The sequence below is a fragment of the Miniopterus schreibersii genome (assembly GCF_964146895.1).
Source record: "Miniopterus schreibersii genome assembly, chromosome: 2".
NCBI lineage: Eukaryota > Metazoa > Chordata > Mammalia > Chiroptera > Miniopteridae > Miniopterus > Miniopterus schreibersii.
This window is the reverse complement of record NC_138102.1, coordinates 149693504-149713720: the sequence shown is the minus strand read 5'-3', so window position 1 is coordinate 149713720 and position 20217 is coordinate 149693504. Positions and strand designations below refer to the sequence as shown.

Genomic DNA, 20217 nt, shown 5'->3' with positions numbered 1-20217 from the left:
AACAAACTCAGAAACAGAAACCAAAGGGATGGCTACAGGAGGGAAGAGTGTGACGGGATGGATGAAAAAGGTGAAAGGCAATATAGTCAATAATATTGTGATAAGTTTGCATGGTGACAAATAATTACTAGAATTAGCGAGGTGATCACACTGTAAGGTATAAAAATGTTGAATCACTGTATTGTACATCTGAAACTAAAAAAAACAATATAATATCATATACCAACTTAAATTTTTTTAAAAGATACTAGTGAAATAAATAAATAAATAAATAAATAAATAACCTTTGTAAGGTGGATCAAAGGCATTACTGCCAGACAGAAGGAGAAATGACTGGGTCCTCAGAAGAAGACTGATGGTTTATTTGACTTTATACTCAAGCATCTTGTATAGAAGCTGAGGTATAATTTCATCGTTGTACCTATCATTGAGGTAAATAGCATAGGATTAAAGTGAACTTTTGATGAATTTAGAAAAACATTACAGAAAACTTTAAACACATAAGGGAAGCAATATACAAAGCTTAAGCTTTTTCCAAGTTTTGTATATCCATTTTCTTTTCTCTACAATAAATGCTTCAACTAGTTAAGATAGCATGAGATGCCTACCCAACCATTCCAAATAAGTATGTTATTTTTAGAAGAAAAATATACAGTTATGTTTTTTTTCCTGTTTAGATTGACAGACCTTGACACAAAGCTAACATTTACTGAGCACTCTTCTGAGTAGGTGGCACATATTATCACAGTTGATACAGAAAACTCTACGAAGTGGGTCCCATTATTTCACCCAATTTACAAATGAGGAAATGGAAGCACAAAGAGGTTAAGTTACGTGTCAAGTTACTTGCTAATAAGTAGCAGAGAGAGGATTAAAATGCAAGACATCCTTTTCTAGATTCCACTCCTAATGCTTCTGTGTTTTGATGTTTAAGAAGGAGAATAAAGGTGAATTTAATTTCAATCCATTATTGAAGTAGCATATAATTATAGATTCCAATTTCAAAGTGGGACTTGTGTTACAGTCCTAGGTACTAGGTGACTTAGATTTTAGTCCCAGCTCTGTCACTGGCCAGCAGTGATCTTGAACAAATTACTTCCCTTTTCCCAGTCCAATTGTTCATTTGTAGAATGCTACAATACTATTATTCCATTCATTCATTCATTCATTCATTCATTCATTCATTCATTCATTCATTCATTCTATTGACAAGTACTTACCAAGCACTATTATGTGCTAGGCACTCTGATATTATTAGAGATACAAAGGTGAGTTCAAATGGACTTGGCTTCCTGCATTCGTGAAACCTAGAGTCTAGTCACAAAGATGGATATCAATTAAGGAATTGCAAAAACAAATGAAAACCTGCATCAAGAGCTATGAGGTGCTTAAAATGTGGGTGGGGAGGGCAGAGAGGGGATTGAATTAAGTCAAGATGGTCAGAAAAGGCTGCAGTAAAGAGGGTTGATATGAGAACTGACCAGTGAATATTGAAGTAGACAAAAAGGAGAGAAACGGTGTTCCAAGTACAGGGAAGTACAAATAGTGGGTATGAAAGACTGAAAGGCCAGTGTGGCTGGGCAGAGTGAGGCTCAAATAGAGAGACTGTGTGAGAAGTTTTTTTATTTTTTATTTTTTAAGTTATAAACCACTATAAAATTATAAAGGGATATAACCACATAAACAATAGCTTTCCAGAGATTTTTCAATAGAAATTAAGACTGAAATACAGCAAATAGCTGACTCTTAATTATTTATGAAAACCAGAAAGTAATAAAGGCTTAATTTTAAGTCCACAGATCTCCCTTAAAAAACATTTTTAAAAATATGTTTTTACTGATTTCAGAGAGAGCAAGGGAGAGGGAGAGATAGGAACCGCAATGATGAGAGAAAATCATCTATCGGCTGCCTCCTGCCTGCCCCCTGCTGGGGATCAAGCCCGCAGCCTGGGCATGTGCCCTGACCAGGAATCAGCCACGATCTCCTGGATCCTAGATCCATGCTCAACCACTGAGCCGTGCCGCCGTGCCGGCCGGGTCCTCAACAAACATTTTATAAACTTCTACCACATTCTTGTGAACAAGGCAGGCATTGGGAATGCAAAGATAAAAACATGTCTCTTTCTTCTGGAGTTTGTTGTCAACTTCAAATTTATCAACACAAACCTGCTTTATCGAATCATTAAAAAAAATCCTAAAAAGTGTTTCTCCTTCCCCTCACCCCAAACCCTAATAGACTAAATGCTACATTGTAGAAAAATATTGGAGGCACAGAAAACCAGAAGTAAAGTCAAAGGAACAAACTGCGATATCAGCGTCTGCTTAACAGAGAATTAACTTTCTCATTGTTAATATACAGGGGTGGGCAAAGGAGGTTAATAATAGTAATAAATAATACAATGATTAATAAGTAAATAATAATACAAGAGTAAACTCTGTTTTGCATACTCACAACTATAAACCTGCTTTTGCTCACCCCTGTATATTTATTTCATTTACTCTGTATTTAGAGTTCAGCATATGTGTATGTGTGTATTTTACACACATACATTGGAAAGTACGTTATAATGTCACTATTTAAAAATAAAGAAAAAATGTATTATCACTCTCGACACTAAGTATATTGCAAACTACTATTTATTAAAAACTAACAAGGGAGCAATATTTTTATATTTTCCCTTGAGGTCAGAAAAATTCACATCATTTCTCTCTTTCTTATCAGGAACAACTCCAAGTTTACCTGTTGAAGCTTTTACTACAAGTTAGTATATTAATTCCTGGTTTTTATATGTTAAAAAAAAATAGCTCACAGTATAAATTATTAGCAACTGGGTTTCTAAGAAAAAAAATATATGAAAATTTGACTTGTGAAAAAAAATTCAAACAAGTAGTTTACTGGAATTTTGCCACTGGTTTTAACTTTTTAAAAATTTAACTTAACTCGTTTTTGGCCAGTTTATATTGATTGGCTATAATATGATTTCCAGTTTTATTTCTTTCCTTGTTATTAACTATTAATATAGCATCTACAACAGTACTAAATGATTTCAAGCTTAAATTATTTTTAAAAAGAATATAAGATAAGAGAAAACATATCTAATGATATATTGTGCTCTTTTAGGTGTTTTTAAGTATAATGTAGCAATTAGCTACTTCATGCTATTATTTCATTATTGTTACTCTCATCCCTGAATGACGATGTGATTAGATTCCATTTCTTTGAGAGTAACCTTGTTGAGACAAAAGTACAAAAACTTAGTGTGACCCCATTATAGATGCAGAAACCATGACTTTGGTTAAAAAAACAATAGCAAGGACTAAACCAAAATCTTAGAGGAAAGTGTCATCAAACTAGCCGAGAGAGAGTCTGTGCCCACCTGTGCACAGCAAGTCAATGAGAACTGACACCAGGTTTTGCAGTGAAGAAAGACAAGCTACTTGATTGGAATGTTTTATTTGAAAGCAACCCAGGAAAGCGGGGAGCTAGGGCTCAAAATTTCAGCTCACTGATGGATGGATTACAGACAAGAGGTTTCATAGAGCAAAATTCATAAGTAGTCATGAGCAAGAGGGATTGGGCCATGGGTCTCCCTGATGGGTCCTTGATTAGGTAATTCGTCCCAGTCCTCCTCTTGGGTCCTCTAGTCTGGTTTCAGTGAGATTGTGGGGGGGGGGGGGTTGTTCCACCTTGTGGGCTGAAAAACATCTTAAGAACGTGTGTCAATGAGTTCCTTTGATGTGCAGGGTTGAACGCTATACATCACGTGACTCTTCCTCTTTGTACGCTGTTGTATCTGTTGTATTGCTTTCTTGTTTTGCCAGCAGCCTAACAGGTCCTGGGCTAAAAAATTTCTATGCTGGTTAACAGGGTGCTACAGGACTTCCTTCTTGTGGCTTAAACTAGCTTACGAACCTATTTTATATTAAATATATTTTTTGAGGGCATTAACTCTTCTACTTCAAACATAATATTAAAAAATTTCTTAGGGAACTCTGGGCAGAAAGTCATTGGGTTCTTGATTCTATTTTCTTTAGTAGGAATTGATCGAACAGTTACGTTGCCCATTGGTATACTTGAGCTGAGTTCATTTTCTGCTTTTCTCAGGCCTTAAGAGCACTCAGTTTCCTGTCGTCTTCACAACTGGAAGTGCAGGCACGCCAGGAGTAGTGGGTCCCCTCTTCACCAGTCCTTGGCCTGTAACAGGTACATCAGGTTCAGAACAGAATACACAGCCACGTCTAAGCAGCTGGTTTCAGGCAGTGCTGCGCAGTGCAGTATTTTATAAAATAAAGATAGCTGACTTCTGTATAATTTCAGATGTAGGTGTTCATTATATGTAATTAAAGTGTAGAGTCTTTAGTTTTTTCAGACATTGTTACCTTAAAGTATATCATATTGTTATAATTATACACACCCGTTACCTGGGGCGTTGATAGCGTCCATGCACTTTTTTTAGCATGTGTTTGCTTTCCCTTCATCAGGGACCACTGGAGGATCAACAAGTGCAGCCGGAGGAGCTCAAGAGCAAAGAACAGGTGGCACAGCCCTGGAAAAAGGTGAGATAAAGAAATGAGTCAAATGCTATTCTTCCATAGGTTCTTTTCGAAAGTTGTCCTTGGTTTCAAGTCAGGAACAGTATCCTGTGTATAGCATTAGATAACGGGGTCCAGGGTCAGCACTAAGTCACCTGGATGACTTTGGGAAAATATTCAATAATTAGTCTTTCTATATTAAATAAAATATTAGTGGCTGGCGAGGCATGGCTCAGCGGTTGAGAGTCGACCTAGGATCCAGGCGATCGGGGTTCGATTCCCGGAGAGGGCACATGCCCGGGTTGTGGGCTCGATCCCCAGTCGGGGGCATGAAGGAAGCACTCAATCAGTGACTCTCTCGTCATCGATGTTTCTGTCTCTCTCTCTGCATCTCCTTTCCTCTCTCTGAAATCAATAAAGATATATTTAAAAAAAAAAAAAAATATTAGTGATATATTTCTATGGTACACTAACATCTCTGAATTATGCTCAAATATATAATGTAATTTGATCCACATTAACACCAGTTAAGTCTCTTTATTGCCATTAGGAAGAAAATAATAAGAAGCTAGCAGAGCAGGATTAGAACCCAGAACCTTAGCTTCTCTGTAATAGCTCCACCGTTCTCTGATCTGTGCATAGAGCATATGCCCAAATAAAATAATAAAATAAAATAATAAAATAAAATAAAAGCCAAATGAAGATATGCTTGCCCTTGTGCATCACTGACTAAATTTCAACTCTTGTTAGTTTCATGAATAAAACTTTATTGATATTCTTTAAGCACAGATAATTTTGATTAAAACAAACAAGCCTTAGTTCATGTCTGCCCCTTATGCAGTCAGTTCATACAAGTGCCTCCTACATTTTCTCCTCTGTATCACATTTGCCTCTGCTTTTGCTCAGGTGTTAAACATTGTCCACCTGGTCTCTGCAGTTGCCTACCTAACTCACCTTAGAGTATCCATGGGATTTCTCTTTATGCCTTTATTAACTAATTCATGGTCTGATTTTAGGAACTAATTTGTGGTCTGCTTTTGTTTTTCTACATTTATTTTCCTTAAGCAAATTTCTTGATTTAAAATTTATGTCACATCCTTTTTGGAATAAGATATAGTTTACATAGACTCTACAGAAGCACACATTAAGAAACTGGTTAATTTCAATTAGATTAATGAACAAACTGAAACTTTAGGGTGATGACTGTTTAGTCTATATTTCCTAAAATTTGAATCAGAATTATTTGTGTAATAATGACAAGTCAATAAGTTAATTTTTTTTGGTTATCTACCGTGGTTTTAAACAGAGCTGCTGAAAGTTTGGTCCACAAATAAGTGCCATCCAGAACTATTTGTTACTGGCCCATGAGGAGATAGGAACTGAAACAGAGAACAGGCATTTAGAAACAGCAGTTTCACACAGCGACTTTATACCACTTAAATAAAAGCTTATGTTTTAGATGACTTTATTCTCAAAAAATTGTATTTCTCTACTTTCATGGCATTTTCCCAAATTATCAATATAGGACAGATTGAAAATTTTACAATATTGCTCTTTTACCACAGATCATTTGAGAAGCAAAGATTAGAGTGTCAACTCGGGCTAGACTACCTAGGTTTGGCTTCTGGATCTGCTGCCACCCAAATGAATGACCTGGAGAGAGTCACTTACCCAGTTCTGTTAAGGAGGAATACTAATATTACCTGCCTCAGAGGATGTTTATAAGATTGAGTGAGTGGATTCATGTCTAGGGTATTTTTTAAACTGCTATTTTCTTTTTTCAGCTGGAGAAGGGGCCCCTACTGCACCACCAATAGAAAGTAAGGAAGACCATACACTTGGGCAACCGAGCACAGGAGCAACAAGCCCAGGAAAATCAGGCAAGTCAGGATGTGCACCTTAGCACCTATTAAATGGTCCTGAACATATTACAGGCTGAACTAAAGATGAAGCTATATGCGATATTAGGCCATCTAGCTGCAGAACTCCTAGGGATCACTTTAAGATTTCTTTTATATTAGAGTCCTTGATTCTGTCACATTAGAGTGATGTGTAGAATCCTACAGCTCTAGAAGTAATGGCCCTTCCTTGCTGTTATGTCAGGGACCTCAGAAATGTCAGAGGAATTCACAATAGCACCTGGGAGCAAAAGTACCAGTGGAGGCTCAACTGCTCTGGGCACAACGTTGGGAGGCAGAGCAGGTATAGAAATGGGGGCTCTGAAGTATCTTCTTACTGATCTTGAGGAAGTCACCAGTGGCTTCTACTAAGTGATTAGTTATTAGTAAATGCACATGTTCATGACTTCACTGTCCCTGCATTTATGGGTTTAATGGTGGTGTTTCTCTATCAGCAGCTCAGAGGTGACTTAGAGCAAAGTGTATTGTATTACAGATCCCAAGACTCCTGCCTTAGAACTTCTGAGGCTTTGAGTCTGGAGTGGGGCTCAGGTCATGGTTTGCAATCTTGGCTACACATCAGAATTGACTAGAGAAATTTTGAAAATACATACTGAAGAGTCCTTTATAGACTAATTGAATCAGAACTCCTGGAGGAAGAGCCCAGGCACAGGTATTTTTGGAAAGCCTTACAGTTGGTTTCAATGGATACCCCAGGTTGAGAGCCTCTAGGCTAGTATATCTGTGTGTTTAGTAAGTGACTGAAAACAATGAACCTGAAATGGGTAAGTGTGAACAAATATATGAAAAGTATTTTGAAAGAAGAGAACAGAAAAATCTGTTTTGCTTAACCAAAGGTCATGACATATATTTGTTGTTTATTTTGAAAGGGACTACAGGGTCATCAGCTGGTGAAAATACTAGATCACCAAGCAGTGAAGTGACACCATCTGAAGAAGGCAAGTTAGGTGAGTAGATGATGCCATTCAGAGGCTATGGCTTTTGTCAAAAGGGACCATCTTAAATCAGAACTTGCTGATTTCCCTCAAATTGATTGAATGCCATCCAACGAAAGATATAAAATGGTATAAAAATGACTAACATTTTCATGAAGATTTTCATTTTTCTGGTTTCTTGAAATCTCCCCTTCTAAAGTGGTACAGTATGGGATGGTCACAACAATGTACATGCTCCCTCCATACCGTGTTTCAGGTGTAACAGCAGAGTCTTGGAAATACTGCTGGAAATGACAGTAACAGCACAGCCAGCCCAACAGGGAACTCAGCAGGCAAGGTGCAGGCTCACCTGGGCACTTTGGTGGTGCTCCATCATAAGTGTAGCTGAGACCCCAAATTCTTATGAGGCATTTAAGTGAATTTGGTAATGGCTATGGCTATAATTGCTATAATTTTAGGACAAATAAATGTAGGTAGTGGGAGTATTTTCAACACAACCATCTATGTAGGCTAGAATTGTCAAATAAAAAATACAGAGTGCCATTTAAATTTAAAATGTATCATAAGTAAGAAATATATATTTTTTTAGTATAAATATGTCCCATGCAATAATTGGGACATGGTTGTTTGTTGCTTATTTGGAACTCAGCTTTTACTGGGTGTCCTGTATTTCTGTTTGCTAACTCTGGCAATCCCAGTGTGAACTGACCAACCACTGTTCTTTACCATTAGGAACCACTGGAGAGGGAAATGTAGCCACCACTGGAGCTGCAAGTGAAGAGACTTCTGGAGCATCAGGTACTGAAGGAACATAATCAGAATAAAGCTAGACAATCAAGTGTGATTTCTTTACTCAAAATAGTGTGAGAGACAAGGTTTCTTGGAGAATTTTATTATTGCTTGTGTAATGTCAAAACTGAAGAAGATTAGAGATAAATTAAGAGCTATTTATTTTATGTCTCATACTGGGTGCTCTAGAGAACATAGGAGCAGAGTAGAGTAAGGCACTTGCTCCTTTAGAATTTTATTTTTGAGCCTTAGCGAGTTTTTCTCAGCGGTTAGAGCCCTGGCCCTTGGACTGAAGTGTCCTGGGTTCAGTTCCGGTCAAGGGCATGTCCCTACACTGCAGGCTCAATCCCTGCCCCAGGTCAGGGCGCATGTGGGAGGCAACCAATGTTTCTCCCCCTCGCTCGCTCTCTCTGTCTCTTCTACCCTCTCCCTGCAAAGCAATGGAAAAAATATCCTCGGGTAAGGATTAAAAAAAAATTTGATTTTTGAGCAAGAGAAGTGAGTATTTATATCCATGCAAAGGCAAAAGCCATGCAAGGCAGAAGATAGTCAAAGTGGAGAAAATGTTCAGTGACAAGTGTTGGAGTGGGAATTCAAGAGGAAATTCTAGTAAGAGAACTGATTAGTTGCATTTAAAAACAGAATTATTCTATTTTGAAAAGAATATGACATGATCAGCACAGCTTGACTATGTTGACGTGCATTACCTTGAGAAAAACTCAAAACATAAGTAAGCTGAGTGAAGTTTTAGGGATATATTCAATTTCAGGGGAATAAAGAGCAGTCTTATTTCAAATGTTGGGGAACTAGAATTGAAAACAAATTCTCCCAACCCAGAGACCCTTTCCATAAGGAAAACTGTTTTGTTATTGAATATACATTAAATAGAATGGGATGCAAATCGCAGGCAATTTGCTGATCGATTGTAAAGACAGAAAGACCCCTCACCGAGCAGACACAACCCATTACATACATGTTCTCGAGAAAATGATATTTCCTCAAGCATCAGGACTTGACAGCACTGTTTATTACACAGAGTTCCTCCTAAACTCACATGGTAATTAGGGTGCCGTCTGATTAGTTCTTTTTATTTCTATTATAAAATGAAGCCATGCTGGGGTATCACCTGGGGCAACCCCTGGAGCTGGAGGTGGCGGCACCCCTGGGGAACCAGGCACTGGACCCACAAGTCCTGGGAGGTCAGACAAGTTTGGGTCTGACTTTTCAGCTGTTGCCAACCATACCTCCCTTAGAAGGCTGTGATCTGAATTAAAGACCTGATGCTTAATTTGCATTGATGCTCTTAGATTTGAGTAGCACTTAAACTCAAGGAGCCAATAGAAAGTCAAGAAAGTCAGGGAAATGGTGGCCACGTGCATTACAATCTACACATACTTCCTACAAACCATAAATATCAACACAGAGCCCATACTTAGTCGTTTAGTGGGGCAGAGAAGACTAATAGTCTAAAGATCAGGAGAGGTGGCTCTTGGGCTTATAGTGGAGGTGAGATGTAGGTCAGGGCATGCCAGAAGACAGAGAAGTAGAGAAAGCTGCTTCATAGTGGTAGAATACAGATAGTATCAACTAGGGTTCACCCCAGAACAACAGGGCCCACCCTGAATGGAGAACACTGAGAAAATCTGAGACCTGGCAGGTCAGAGCACCTGTGGATGTGGAATTGAAAGAAAGATGATGGAGAGTTCATGGACAGAGAACTGGCAGTCTTAGGAAATCACTTTACGGCTTGTCAAAGAGAGGGAGGCATATTGGGAAATGAAGGAATCCTTGGAGCCTGAATATCAGTGGAAAAATAAAAATAGTATTTAAAGTAAAGAGTCTCAAGAAAACAGGATAATAGTTAAGAATTAGAGATAGAAAAGGGAAAAGTGCCACTTCCAAATGAAGCTCTCTTTCATCCTGACAACATAAGAGAAAGCCCTTGATCTGAGAAATCTGGTGCGCTGGACCAAAGCATCTCTGCTGCCCCCTGCATGGGATCTCCTGCTACTGCTGTTTCAGGAAAAGCCGATGCAAAAAACAAACCAAAACAAAAAATGCATGAAAAAGAAAAATAAATCCCATTGTCTATATAAAGCTATTCTTTTGTATACATTTTCAGAAATTTTCAGCAATAGGAAACAAATTCTAAAAATGTAGTCAGGAAGGAGAGGACTGTTAGACCAGAGCATTAACATGAATTTAAAGAAGCAACTGCAGGAAGAAAGAAACACCAAAATTATAATGAAAAAACTCAGGGTAAAAATAGATAAATAGTAGGAATATGTTAATTGGAATTGATGAAAAAACAACAACACAAAACCCAGGAAAGAAGTTGGGGAAAAAAAAGAAAAATTATCTCAAAAGTAAAGACTGAATATCAAGGTACATAATACAAAATAAATAAGATGGAAAACACAGCAAGGAGATTAGAAGATAAAATTGAGAAGATTTTCCCCCACACAAAAAAAATTGCAGGCATTTTTTAAAAAGATAAAGCAGATCAAAGTAGGCTTTAGTTATAGGAAACTAACAAAAATATTTAACATATATATTATTGCAGCCTCTGGAGACACAAAAACAATGAAACAGAACTTCTTGTTGTTATGACTAACCAATCTGAAATGTAGGGAATTTTTTTCAGGACTAATATTTTAAACTGTAAATCAATACAAGTTTCCTGCAATTATTTAAGAAAAAAATCTAAATCTGCATGTTAACAAAACCTACCATATACTTGGAAGAATCAATACTGTGTACAATCCATTCTGTGACATATATTAGACTTGAAAGGTAAAGAAAGAAATTCTCTAGACATCATGGCGAAAGGACAAACATATTTTTTAAAAAAGAAAGAAAATCAAGTTAGCATCAGACTTGTCAAGTGTAGAGTAGCTTTTATAAGATACTCAAAGAAGGGAAATGTGGGCCAAGAGTTTTATATCCAGCTAAATATAAATCAGGTATCACGGCTATAGGAAACTAGTTTAAGACAGGAAAGATTTCAGAAAACTATGTATCCACAAGCCCTTCATAATAAAATCTCTAGAGGATGAGTGTTTAGCAACAAAGAAATGCTTTGAAAATGAACAAAAAGATTATAGCACTGACTATTTTTAACCGTAGCTCTGCAACCGGAAGAAAGGTTGAAAGAAAGGTAGAAGAAAAATACATAAATGTTACATATTTGACTAAATAAAAATATGACATCAGTAGATAGATTGGAATAAGAAGGAAGGTGAGATAGTCTTATTGATTAGATAGCAGGTAGTAGTGAAACAAATTATTTAAAGATCATGAACCAAATATAAGAAATTTAAGTTTATTAAAGAGTAAAAAGAAATGAGCATTAAGAAAGTGGTATTAACTTACATTTGAAAATGCAGAAGAGGAAGAAGAGAAAAGAGGAAGTTATGAGTTAATTTTATTGCTACTCACAGGGAGAACCAACAGATACTAGCTGAAAGAAAATTGGGAGGATACTAGTGGAACTGTTTAAAAACATTACTATAAAAACCTAACCTTTCCAACTATCAAAAGAGAAATAAAACAAAAAGCAAAAAAGCAATTTAAGAGTTTGCATAGCAAAAAAAAAAAAAAAGCCTGAATTTAGAATCCAAAATCACATTAAAATCATTTTAATAATAATTTCTATTAAGTTTTAGTGGATTTTTTTCAAAATTAGGAAATCCGTTAATATAGCTCATCATACTAACATATCTAAGAATAAAAACAACTAGTTATTTACCAAGGGGCTAAAAAGGCATTTGATAAGCATTTGATAACCTTTTCTGATGAGGAAAAAAACACCTCAAAATAAGCAACCTGCCAAAATCGTGCCCATATGTAAACATTGCTTCTAGACTCAATATTATGCAGTTCAGTGATCGAATCACTTATCCGCTGTAAGCTCAGTTTTCTTATCTGCAAAAGTGAGTAATGTAATCTATTTAATGGGATTGTAATGAGGATCCAAGGAAATAATGAATCAATGTATGTCAAAGCACATTTTTTGAAATGTAAGGAATAGTAATTATTATTAATATAAAAAAACGGACATTTCTGCAATCTTTAGTTAGAAGTTAATTTAAGTCAACATTGGCTATCTCATAGCTTAAGCAATTCCATGAATGAGCTCTTTCTACTTTTTCTGTTACAACAGGTACACCTGGGACATCAGGTGGCACAACTGGTGGAGTTGAAAGCACACCCGAATCACCCAGCAGTGGAACTACAAGTTCTTCAAATAAGCTAGGTGAGATAACTAAACACACACAAAAAAATCACAAAATCTTAGTTGGTGTAGAAACTTGCTTATAAGAGGCTATTCAGTAAAATATTTATTTAGTTGAAAGTCATCCCTGATTGAAAATCAGAACACTGTAATTCAAACTTGTGAATCAATTGGGAAGATTGCCATTAAATTCTTTGGCTGTTACTAGGTATTTATTCACTATTGGGGTGTCAGTTAGTGTGACCCATGATGCCACAGATAACGACAGTGATGTGACAGTTCAGATATTCTCTATTACTAAACAAGACTAATGCAGCATTTGGAAATTGATATTCTTCTATGTCTAATTTAGAAATCACTGGAATATTATTTGATACAACCATACTGGAGTTAAGTAAAAAGTAATGACTATCTAACATTTCTTCTTATGTTTGGTCCTTAAATGATGTTTTTGAGTTAGGGACTTTTTTTAAAAAAAATGTGTTTATTGATTTCAGAGAGAGGAAGAGAGAGGGAGAGAGATAGAAACATCAGTGATGAGAGAGAGTCATTGATCGGCTGCCTCTTGCACGCCCCCGACTGAGGATCGAGCCCGCAACCCGGGCATGTGCCCTGACCAGCAATGGAGCTGTGACATCCTGGTTCATAGGTCTACACTCAGTTACTGAGATTTGCTGGCTAGGCGGGACTTCTTTCGAGTTATAGACTTTGCTCATCCACTTAGTTAAATTTCTTTATCTAAGGTCTGCATTGCTTTACAAAAAAAATCACTGAGACATCAAGCAAAAATACATACAGATTAAAAGTACTAAATAATTACAAGATGTCAGCTATCTTTGCATTTCATTGATTGGTAATATACTTTTCCAGTATTAGAAATATATAAATGTTCAATAAATTATTTTCTTTCTTGAATAATAAGCTGCTGGCTATTAAAAATTTATCAGGAATCAACAAGCATTTCAAATTTTTCAAGTTAGAATTTTCTTTTTGCATTTTATGTTTTGCAAAAACTAGTATCTTTAGTATTAGAAAATGTTTGTAATCCCTTAGTATAAGAAAATATCATGGTTTAAAATATTAACATATTTTCCATAAGTTTTTAATTGAACAACAAGTGATCTAAGAACCTTGATAAACCACTTTTCCCATTTCTGAGAATAATTTAATAAATAACATTGGCTTCTGAATTATCTAAAAATGTAGAAGAGAGGCCCTAGTTGGGTAACTTAGTTGGTTGGGGCATTTTCCCAATATGCCAATATTGTGGGTTCAATGCCTGGTCAAGGCACATACAAGAATCAGCCAATAAATGCAAATTAATTCTCATTCTCTCTCTCTCTCTCTCTCTCTCTCTCTCTCTCTCTCTCTCTCTCTCTCTCTCTCACCCTTTTCCTCTCCCTTTCTCTTTCTCTCTCTTTAAAAATCAATAAAAATTAAAATAAAAATTTGGATAAAAGTTTGCTTCCTAAAATATCTACACATTGGTTTATAAACATCTTCTTTTCTAGAATTTTCAAATGGCACATGGCAATACCTTATTTGCTCAAAGGTCATTTCTAAGTGAAATGTGTGAACCATGCAATGAGTGTTACTACCCTAACTAAACAATGTTTGTGCCTCATAATACTTAACTTATTTCAAAGGACTAAAGATATAGACGAAAAATAAATAAAGAAATGAATAAAGAAATAAACAGGATTAGTAAATATTTCTCATAAAATAGGCAAAAAATATGTACTTGAAAAACATAATTGATAGAATTCAATAATACTTTTATACCTTGGTATTTACTGGATATATTGAGTACAACTTAATTGTTTAAAGGTAGATATGAGGCAGTCATTAACCACTGTATAATAACATTTGTGAGTCACCTTAATTCATTTTAGTAAAAATAAAAATGATAATCAGAAAAAAGTATACTAAGTATAAAATGGACAAAATATTTTCACATATATTTACTTTCTTAAATTACATAACCACTCTGTGCAATTGACAGTATATTAGTAATTATTCAAATTTTATATATGAAAAGTTAATGTGTTTACTCCAGTTACAGGATGTGTTGAGGGGGCCAGAACATGGCCTAGATTGTTGACTTTTTATCCAGTCACTCTCCATCACTAAACAGGTGTTGTTCTATCAAAATATACCAACATCTTGCCACCTTGCCTGTTTTAGTTTGCAATAGTGTCCCCAGTGCCTGACTTGATAAACATCTGGTGGATATTTAGTGAATATCTAAGTAAATGAAGAGGAGTGCCTAGTTTGGTAAAGGACCAAAAGGCCTTATTCTTATCAATAAGATAAAAAAATAACAGACCAGGTGAAAGAGAGCCTTTTGGAAGAATTGGTAATGTGGGAGGACATAGGCTATTTGCTGCTAAACCCATGTAGTGGAGCTTTGTTGGAAACATCCACAAAGCTCCACACATCCACACATGCAGCACTGTATATTCATGTCTCTACAAATCAAAGGTTTCCATCCTCAGCTGGTCCCTTAGTGGAATTCCTGATGTTAAGATTTCAGACCTAGAGCATTCTGGGTCATGCCAGGTTGTTGCAGAATTAGTCCCATTAAGTTAAGCCCAAAGGAGGTAGAAGCATTTCATAAAAACACGTAGGCTATAGATGAGATTTTCAGTCATTGAATGTGGATTCCAGAGGACAGGGTGGACTGTGGAAGAAGTAGGAGCTGAGAATAAAAGCGACAAAGCCCAGGATAGGATTAGAATGTCACAGATGATAGAGAAAACCAAAATGTATGCTTTATTTAGTGTCAGAGGATGACAGGATATGAGGCATGGTGGGATTAATCCCTGCAAGAGTTCAAGCAGAATACTAATTCAAACTAACTTGAGTAAAAATAACATTGAGGTTTCAGAGGCAATCAGAGTGTTAGCTAGTAGTTAGTCTGTAGAAAAATGCAAGAACATGACTTGGCTGAGGATATCCTCTTAAATTGAGTTTATAGAGAAGCTTATGGTGGTCAAAGAGAAGGCAAGCCTAGTGGGGATGTTTGCATAATCTGAGGAAATAAGTCAGGTATAGGAAACTTTTGAGACTTCAAAAGTTTAGGTGTAAATTTTCAAATATTTTTCTCCCTTCTTGGCTTCTCTGGAACTCTAGATTCATACTTAATTGCTAACTTGACATTTACATTGCATGTCTAATAGGCATCTCAGACTTAACATGACCTAAACAGAACTCTTGATTTACTTGTATACCCATACCTGTTCTCCCAGCCTTCTCTAAATCAATAAATGGTACTATCACTGACTCAGTTTACTAAGGAAAAAAATTTAGAGTTATTCTTGATGCCTCTCTTCTTTTTATTTTGCACATCCCACAAACAAAAAGGCCTCTTAATGCTATTTCTAAAACGTATCCTGAACCCATTCACTGTTCTCAGTCTCCTTTATTACTACTCTCGTTCAAGGTACCCATGAATCATCTGGGTTCCTGAAATCACCTCTTACTTGTTTGTCTACTTCTATGATGCACCCTTTATCATATATTCTCTACAGAAGGGAAAGAGGAATTTTAAATGTGTATAAATCTGTCATTCCTTTGCATAAAATTATATTTCATTGCATTTAGAAAAATTTGCAATTCTTCTCCCATTTCAAATAACTTTCTTCCCATTTCATATACAATCCAGTGTATATGTTTTCGTCTTCTAATGTTCTCCCCTTAAACTCCTATGAGGTTCACCATCTAATTCTGATTCTCTAGCACATGTAGCTCATTTCATCATTACAGCTTTTGCAGTGGCTGTTCCCACTGCCTATAATGATGTTTCCCCCGAGTTACACATAGCTGTCTGCTTCTTTTCAGATCTCAAAATAAATGGCAACTTTTCAAAGAGACTTTTCTAGCCAGGCTGTCTAAAATAAAACCCCAGTTGCCCAATATTACCTCTCTTTATGTTAGTGCTTTGAGGCTTTCTTTGTTTGTGAACTTGCTTGGTTAGTTGGATAGTAAGTTTCTTTATATGACTGCATGTCTCTCACATCCACTAGAATTCTCTATGGGATCAGAAAACTATCTTCCTACTAGAAATATCTTAGAGAAACTATTTGAATTACATTAAATTTTTTCTCTATAAAATGAAAAGTGAAACTAGACATGCCATAGGGTTGTTCTGCTAGCAAAATGAGGTAACACTTATACAACCCTGAGAACTTATCTAACACAAAAGACATTCAATAATGTTAAATGAGAAAAGAGTTAGGAAGAAGTCACACTGTAGAAAAATAAAAAGTGTGAAATATGATGGTGGCTACATGCATCATGAAGATGCATGAAAGCTATATTTTAGAAAGAGAGCAGCATGAGATTAACCAAGGACCAAGAAAACTGTAAAACAATGTATTTTTACTACATGTTTTGATAGGGACAACTGGACAATCAGCTACAGGATCAAGAAATACAACATTACCATCATCAACAGTGACAGGCACAACTGGATCATCACCTACATCATCAGCAGCAACTGGAAAACAAACAGGAGGATTAATAACAACTGGATCAATACCAGAAGGATCACGGACAGCAGAAACATCAGCTAGAGAATCAAGCACAACTGGAAAATCAGCTGTAGGGACAGGAACAACTGGCAGAGGAGGTGAAATGGCAGGAACCACGGCTATAACACCTGGAAGATCAAGGACTGCTGGAAGATCAGAATATACAACAACTGGAACATCATTTACAGCATCAGGAACAACAGAATCATTCTCTCAAAAATCAGGGACATCTGGACGTTCAGCCTCAGGGACAGGAACAGCTGCAATAAAAGGTGAAATGTCAGGAACTACTGGTGTAACACCTGGAGGGTCAGGCACTACTGTAAGATCAGAATCTGAAACAACTGGAACATCTGTTACAGGATCAGGAACAACAGAATCATTCTCTCATAAATCAGTGACACCTGGACTTTCAGCCGCAGGGACAGGAACAGCAGGTATAGGAGGTGAAATGTCAGGAACTACTGGTAGAGCTTACGGAGGATCAGGCACTACTGGAGGATCAGAATCTGCAACAACTGGAACATCTGTTACAGGATCAGGAACAACAGAATCATTCTTTCAAAATTCAGGGATACCTGGACTCTCAGCCTCAGGGACAGGAACAGCCGCTATAACAGGTGAAATGTCAAGAACTACTGGTGTAACACCTGGAGGGTCAGGAACTCCTGGAAGATCAGAATTTGCAACAACTGGAACATCTGTTACAGGACCAGAAACAACAGAAACATTTTTTCAAAATAGAGGGATACCTGGACTCTCAGACTCAGAGACAGAAACAGCTGCTATAACAGGTGAAATGTCAAGAACTACTGGTGTAACACCTGGAGGGTCAGGAACTCGTGGAAGATCAGAATCTGCAACATCTGGAACATCTGATACAAGATCAGGAACAGCAGAATCATTCTTTCAAAATTCAGGGATACCTGGACTCTCAGCCTCAGGGACAGGAACAGCCGCTATAACAGGTGAAATGTCAAAAACTACTGGTGTATCACCTGGAGGATCAGGAACTACTGTAAGACCAGCATCTGGAACAACGGGCACATCTGTTACAGGATCAGGAACAACAGAATCATTCTCTCATAAATCAGTGACACCTGGACTTTCAGCCGCAGGGACAGGAACAGCTGCTATAACAGGTGAAATGTCAAAAACTACTGGTGTATCATCTGGAAGATCAGGAACGACTGTAAGATCAGAATCTGCAACAACTGGAACATCTGTAACAGGATCAGGAACAACAGAATCATTCTTTCAAAATTCAGGGATACCTGGACTCTCAGCCTCAGGGACAGGAAAGGCTGCTATAACAGGTGAAATGTCAAAAACTACTGGTGTAACACGTGGAGGATCAGGAACTCCTGGAAGATCAGAATCTGCAACAACTGGAACATCTGTTACAGGATCAGGAACAGCAGAATCATTCTCTCAAAATTCAGGGATACCTGGACTCTCAGCCTCGGGGACAGGAACAGCTGCTATAACGGGTGAAATGTCAAGAACTACTGGTGTAACACCTGGAGGGTCAGGAACTACTGTAAGATCAGAATCTGCAACAACTGGAACATCTGTTACAGGATCAGGAACAACAGAATCATTCTCTCAAAATTCAGGGATACCTGGACTCTCAGCCTCAGGGACAGGAACAGCTGCTATAACAGGTGAAATGTCAAAAACTACTGGTGTATCACCTGGAGGATCAGGAACTACTGTAAGATCAGAATCTGCAACAACTGGAACATCTGTTACAGGATCAGGAACAACAGAATCATTCTCTCAAAAATCAGGGACACCTGGACTTTCAGCCTCAGGTACAGGAACAGCTCCCATAGAAGGTGAAATGTCAGGAACTACTGGTATAGCACCTGGAGGATCAGGGACAACCCTAAGATCAGTATCTGGCACAACTGGAACATTTGTAGCAGGGTCAGGGACAACTGAATCACCCTCTGAGGAATCAGGGAGAATGAGTACATCAGGTATAGGGACAGGAATAACTGTTACAGCAGGTGAAATGGCGGGAACCACTGGTGTAATACCTAGAGGATCAGGGACACCTATAAGATCAGCATCTGGAACAACTGGAACATCTGTTATAGGATCAGTAACAACAGAATCATTCTCTCAAAAATCAGGGACACCTGGACTTTCAGCGGCAAGGACAGGAACAGCAGGTATAGGAGGTGAAATGTCACGAACTACGGGAGTAGCTCGTGGAAGATCAGGAACTACTGGAGGATCAGAATCTGCAACAACTGGAACATCTGTTACAGGATCAGGAACAGCAGAATCATTCTTTCAAAATTCAGGGACACCTGGACTCTCAGCCTCAGGGACAGGAACAGCCGCTATAACAGGTGAAATGTCAAGAACTACTGGTGTAACACCTGGAGGGTCAGGAACTACTGTAAGATCAGAATTTGCAACAACTGGAACATCTGTTACAGGATCAGGAACAGCAGAATCATTCTCTCAAAATTCAGGGATACCTGGACTCTCAGCCTCAGGGACAGGAACAGCCGCTATAACAGGTGAAATGTCAAGAACTACTGGTGTAACACCTGGAGGGTCAGGAACTCCTGGAAGATCAGAATTTGCAACAACTGGAACATCTGTTACAGGACCAGAAACAACAGAAACATTTTTTCAAAATAGAGGGATGCCTGGACTCTCAGACTCAGAGACAGAAACAGCTGCTATAACAGGAGAAATGTCAAAAACTACTGGTGTAACACCTGGAGGGTCAGGAACTCCTGGAAGATCAGAATCTGCAACATCTGGAACATCTGTTACAAGAACAGGAACAGCAGAATCATTCTTTCAAAATTCAGGGATACCTGGACTCTCAGCCTCAGGGACAGGAACAGCCGCTATAACAGGTGAAATGTCAAAAACTACTGGTGTATCACCTGGAGGATCAGGAACTACTGTAAGATCAGAATCTGAAACAACTGGAACATCTGTTACAGGATCAGGAACAGCAGAATCATTCTCTCAAAATTCAGGGATACCTGGACTCTCAGCCTCAGGGACAGGAACAGCAGCTATAACGGGTGAAATGTCAAGAACTACTGGTGTAACACCTGGAGGGTCAGGAACTCCTGGAAGATCAGAATCGGCAACAACTGGAACATCTGTTACAGGATCAGGAACAACAGAATCATTCTTTCAAAATTCAGGGATACCTGGACTCTCAGCCTCAGGGACAGGAACAGCTGCTATAACAGGTGAAATGTCAAAACCTACTGGTGTATCACCTGGAGGGTCAGGAAC

The 20217-nt window shown here is 37.7% G+C and overlaps 1 protein-coding gene across 1 annotated transcript in view; it reads left to right on the top strand.

Moving 5' to 3' along the window:
- MUC19 (mucin 19, oligomeric) overlaps positions 1-20217 on the top strand; it is a 108638-nt gene that overhangs the window by 46113 nt on the left and 42308 nt on the right. The window contains exons 37-44 of the mRNA XM_081127793.1: positions 4105-4203; positions 4482-4556; positions 6317-6412; positions 7321-7398; positions 8119-8184; positions 12338-12430; positions 16809-17378; positions 18228-19118. Of these exons, the coding sequence (XP_080983919.1) occupies positions 4105-4203; positions 4482-4556; positions 6317-6412; positions 7321-7398; positions 8119-8184; positions 12338-12430; positions 16809-17378; positions 18228-19118 (1968 nt within the window). The remainder of the gene's footprint in view (positions 1-4104; positions 4204-4481; positions 4557-6316; positions 6413-7320; positions 7399-8118; positions 8185-12337; positions 12431-16808; positions 17379-18227; positions 19119-20217) is intronic.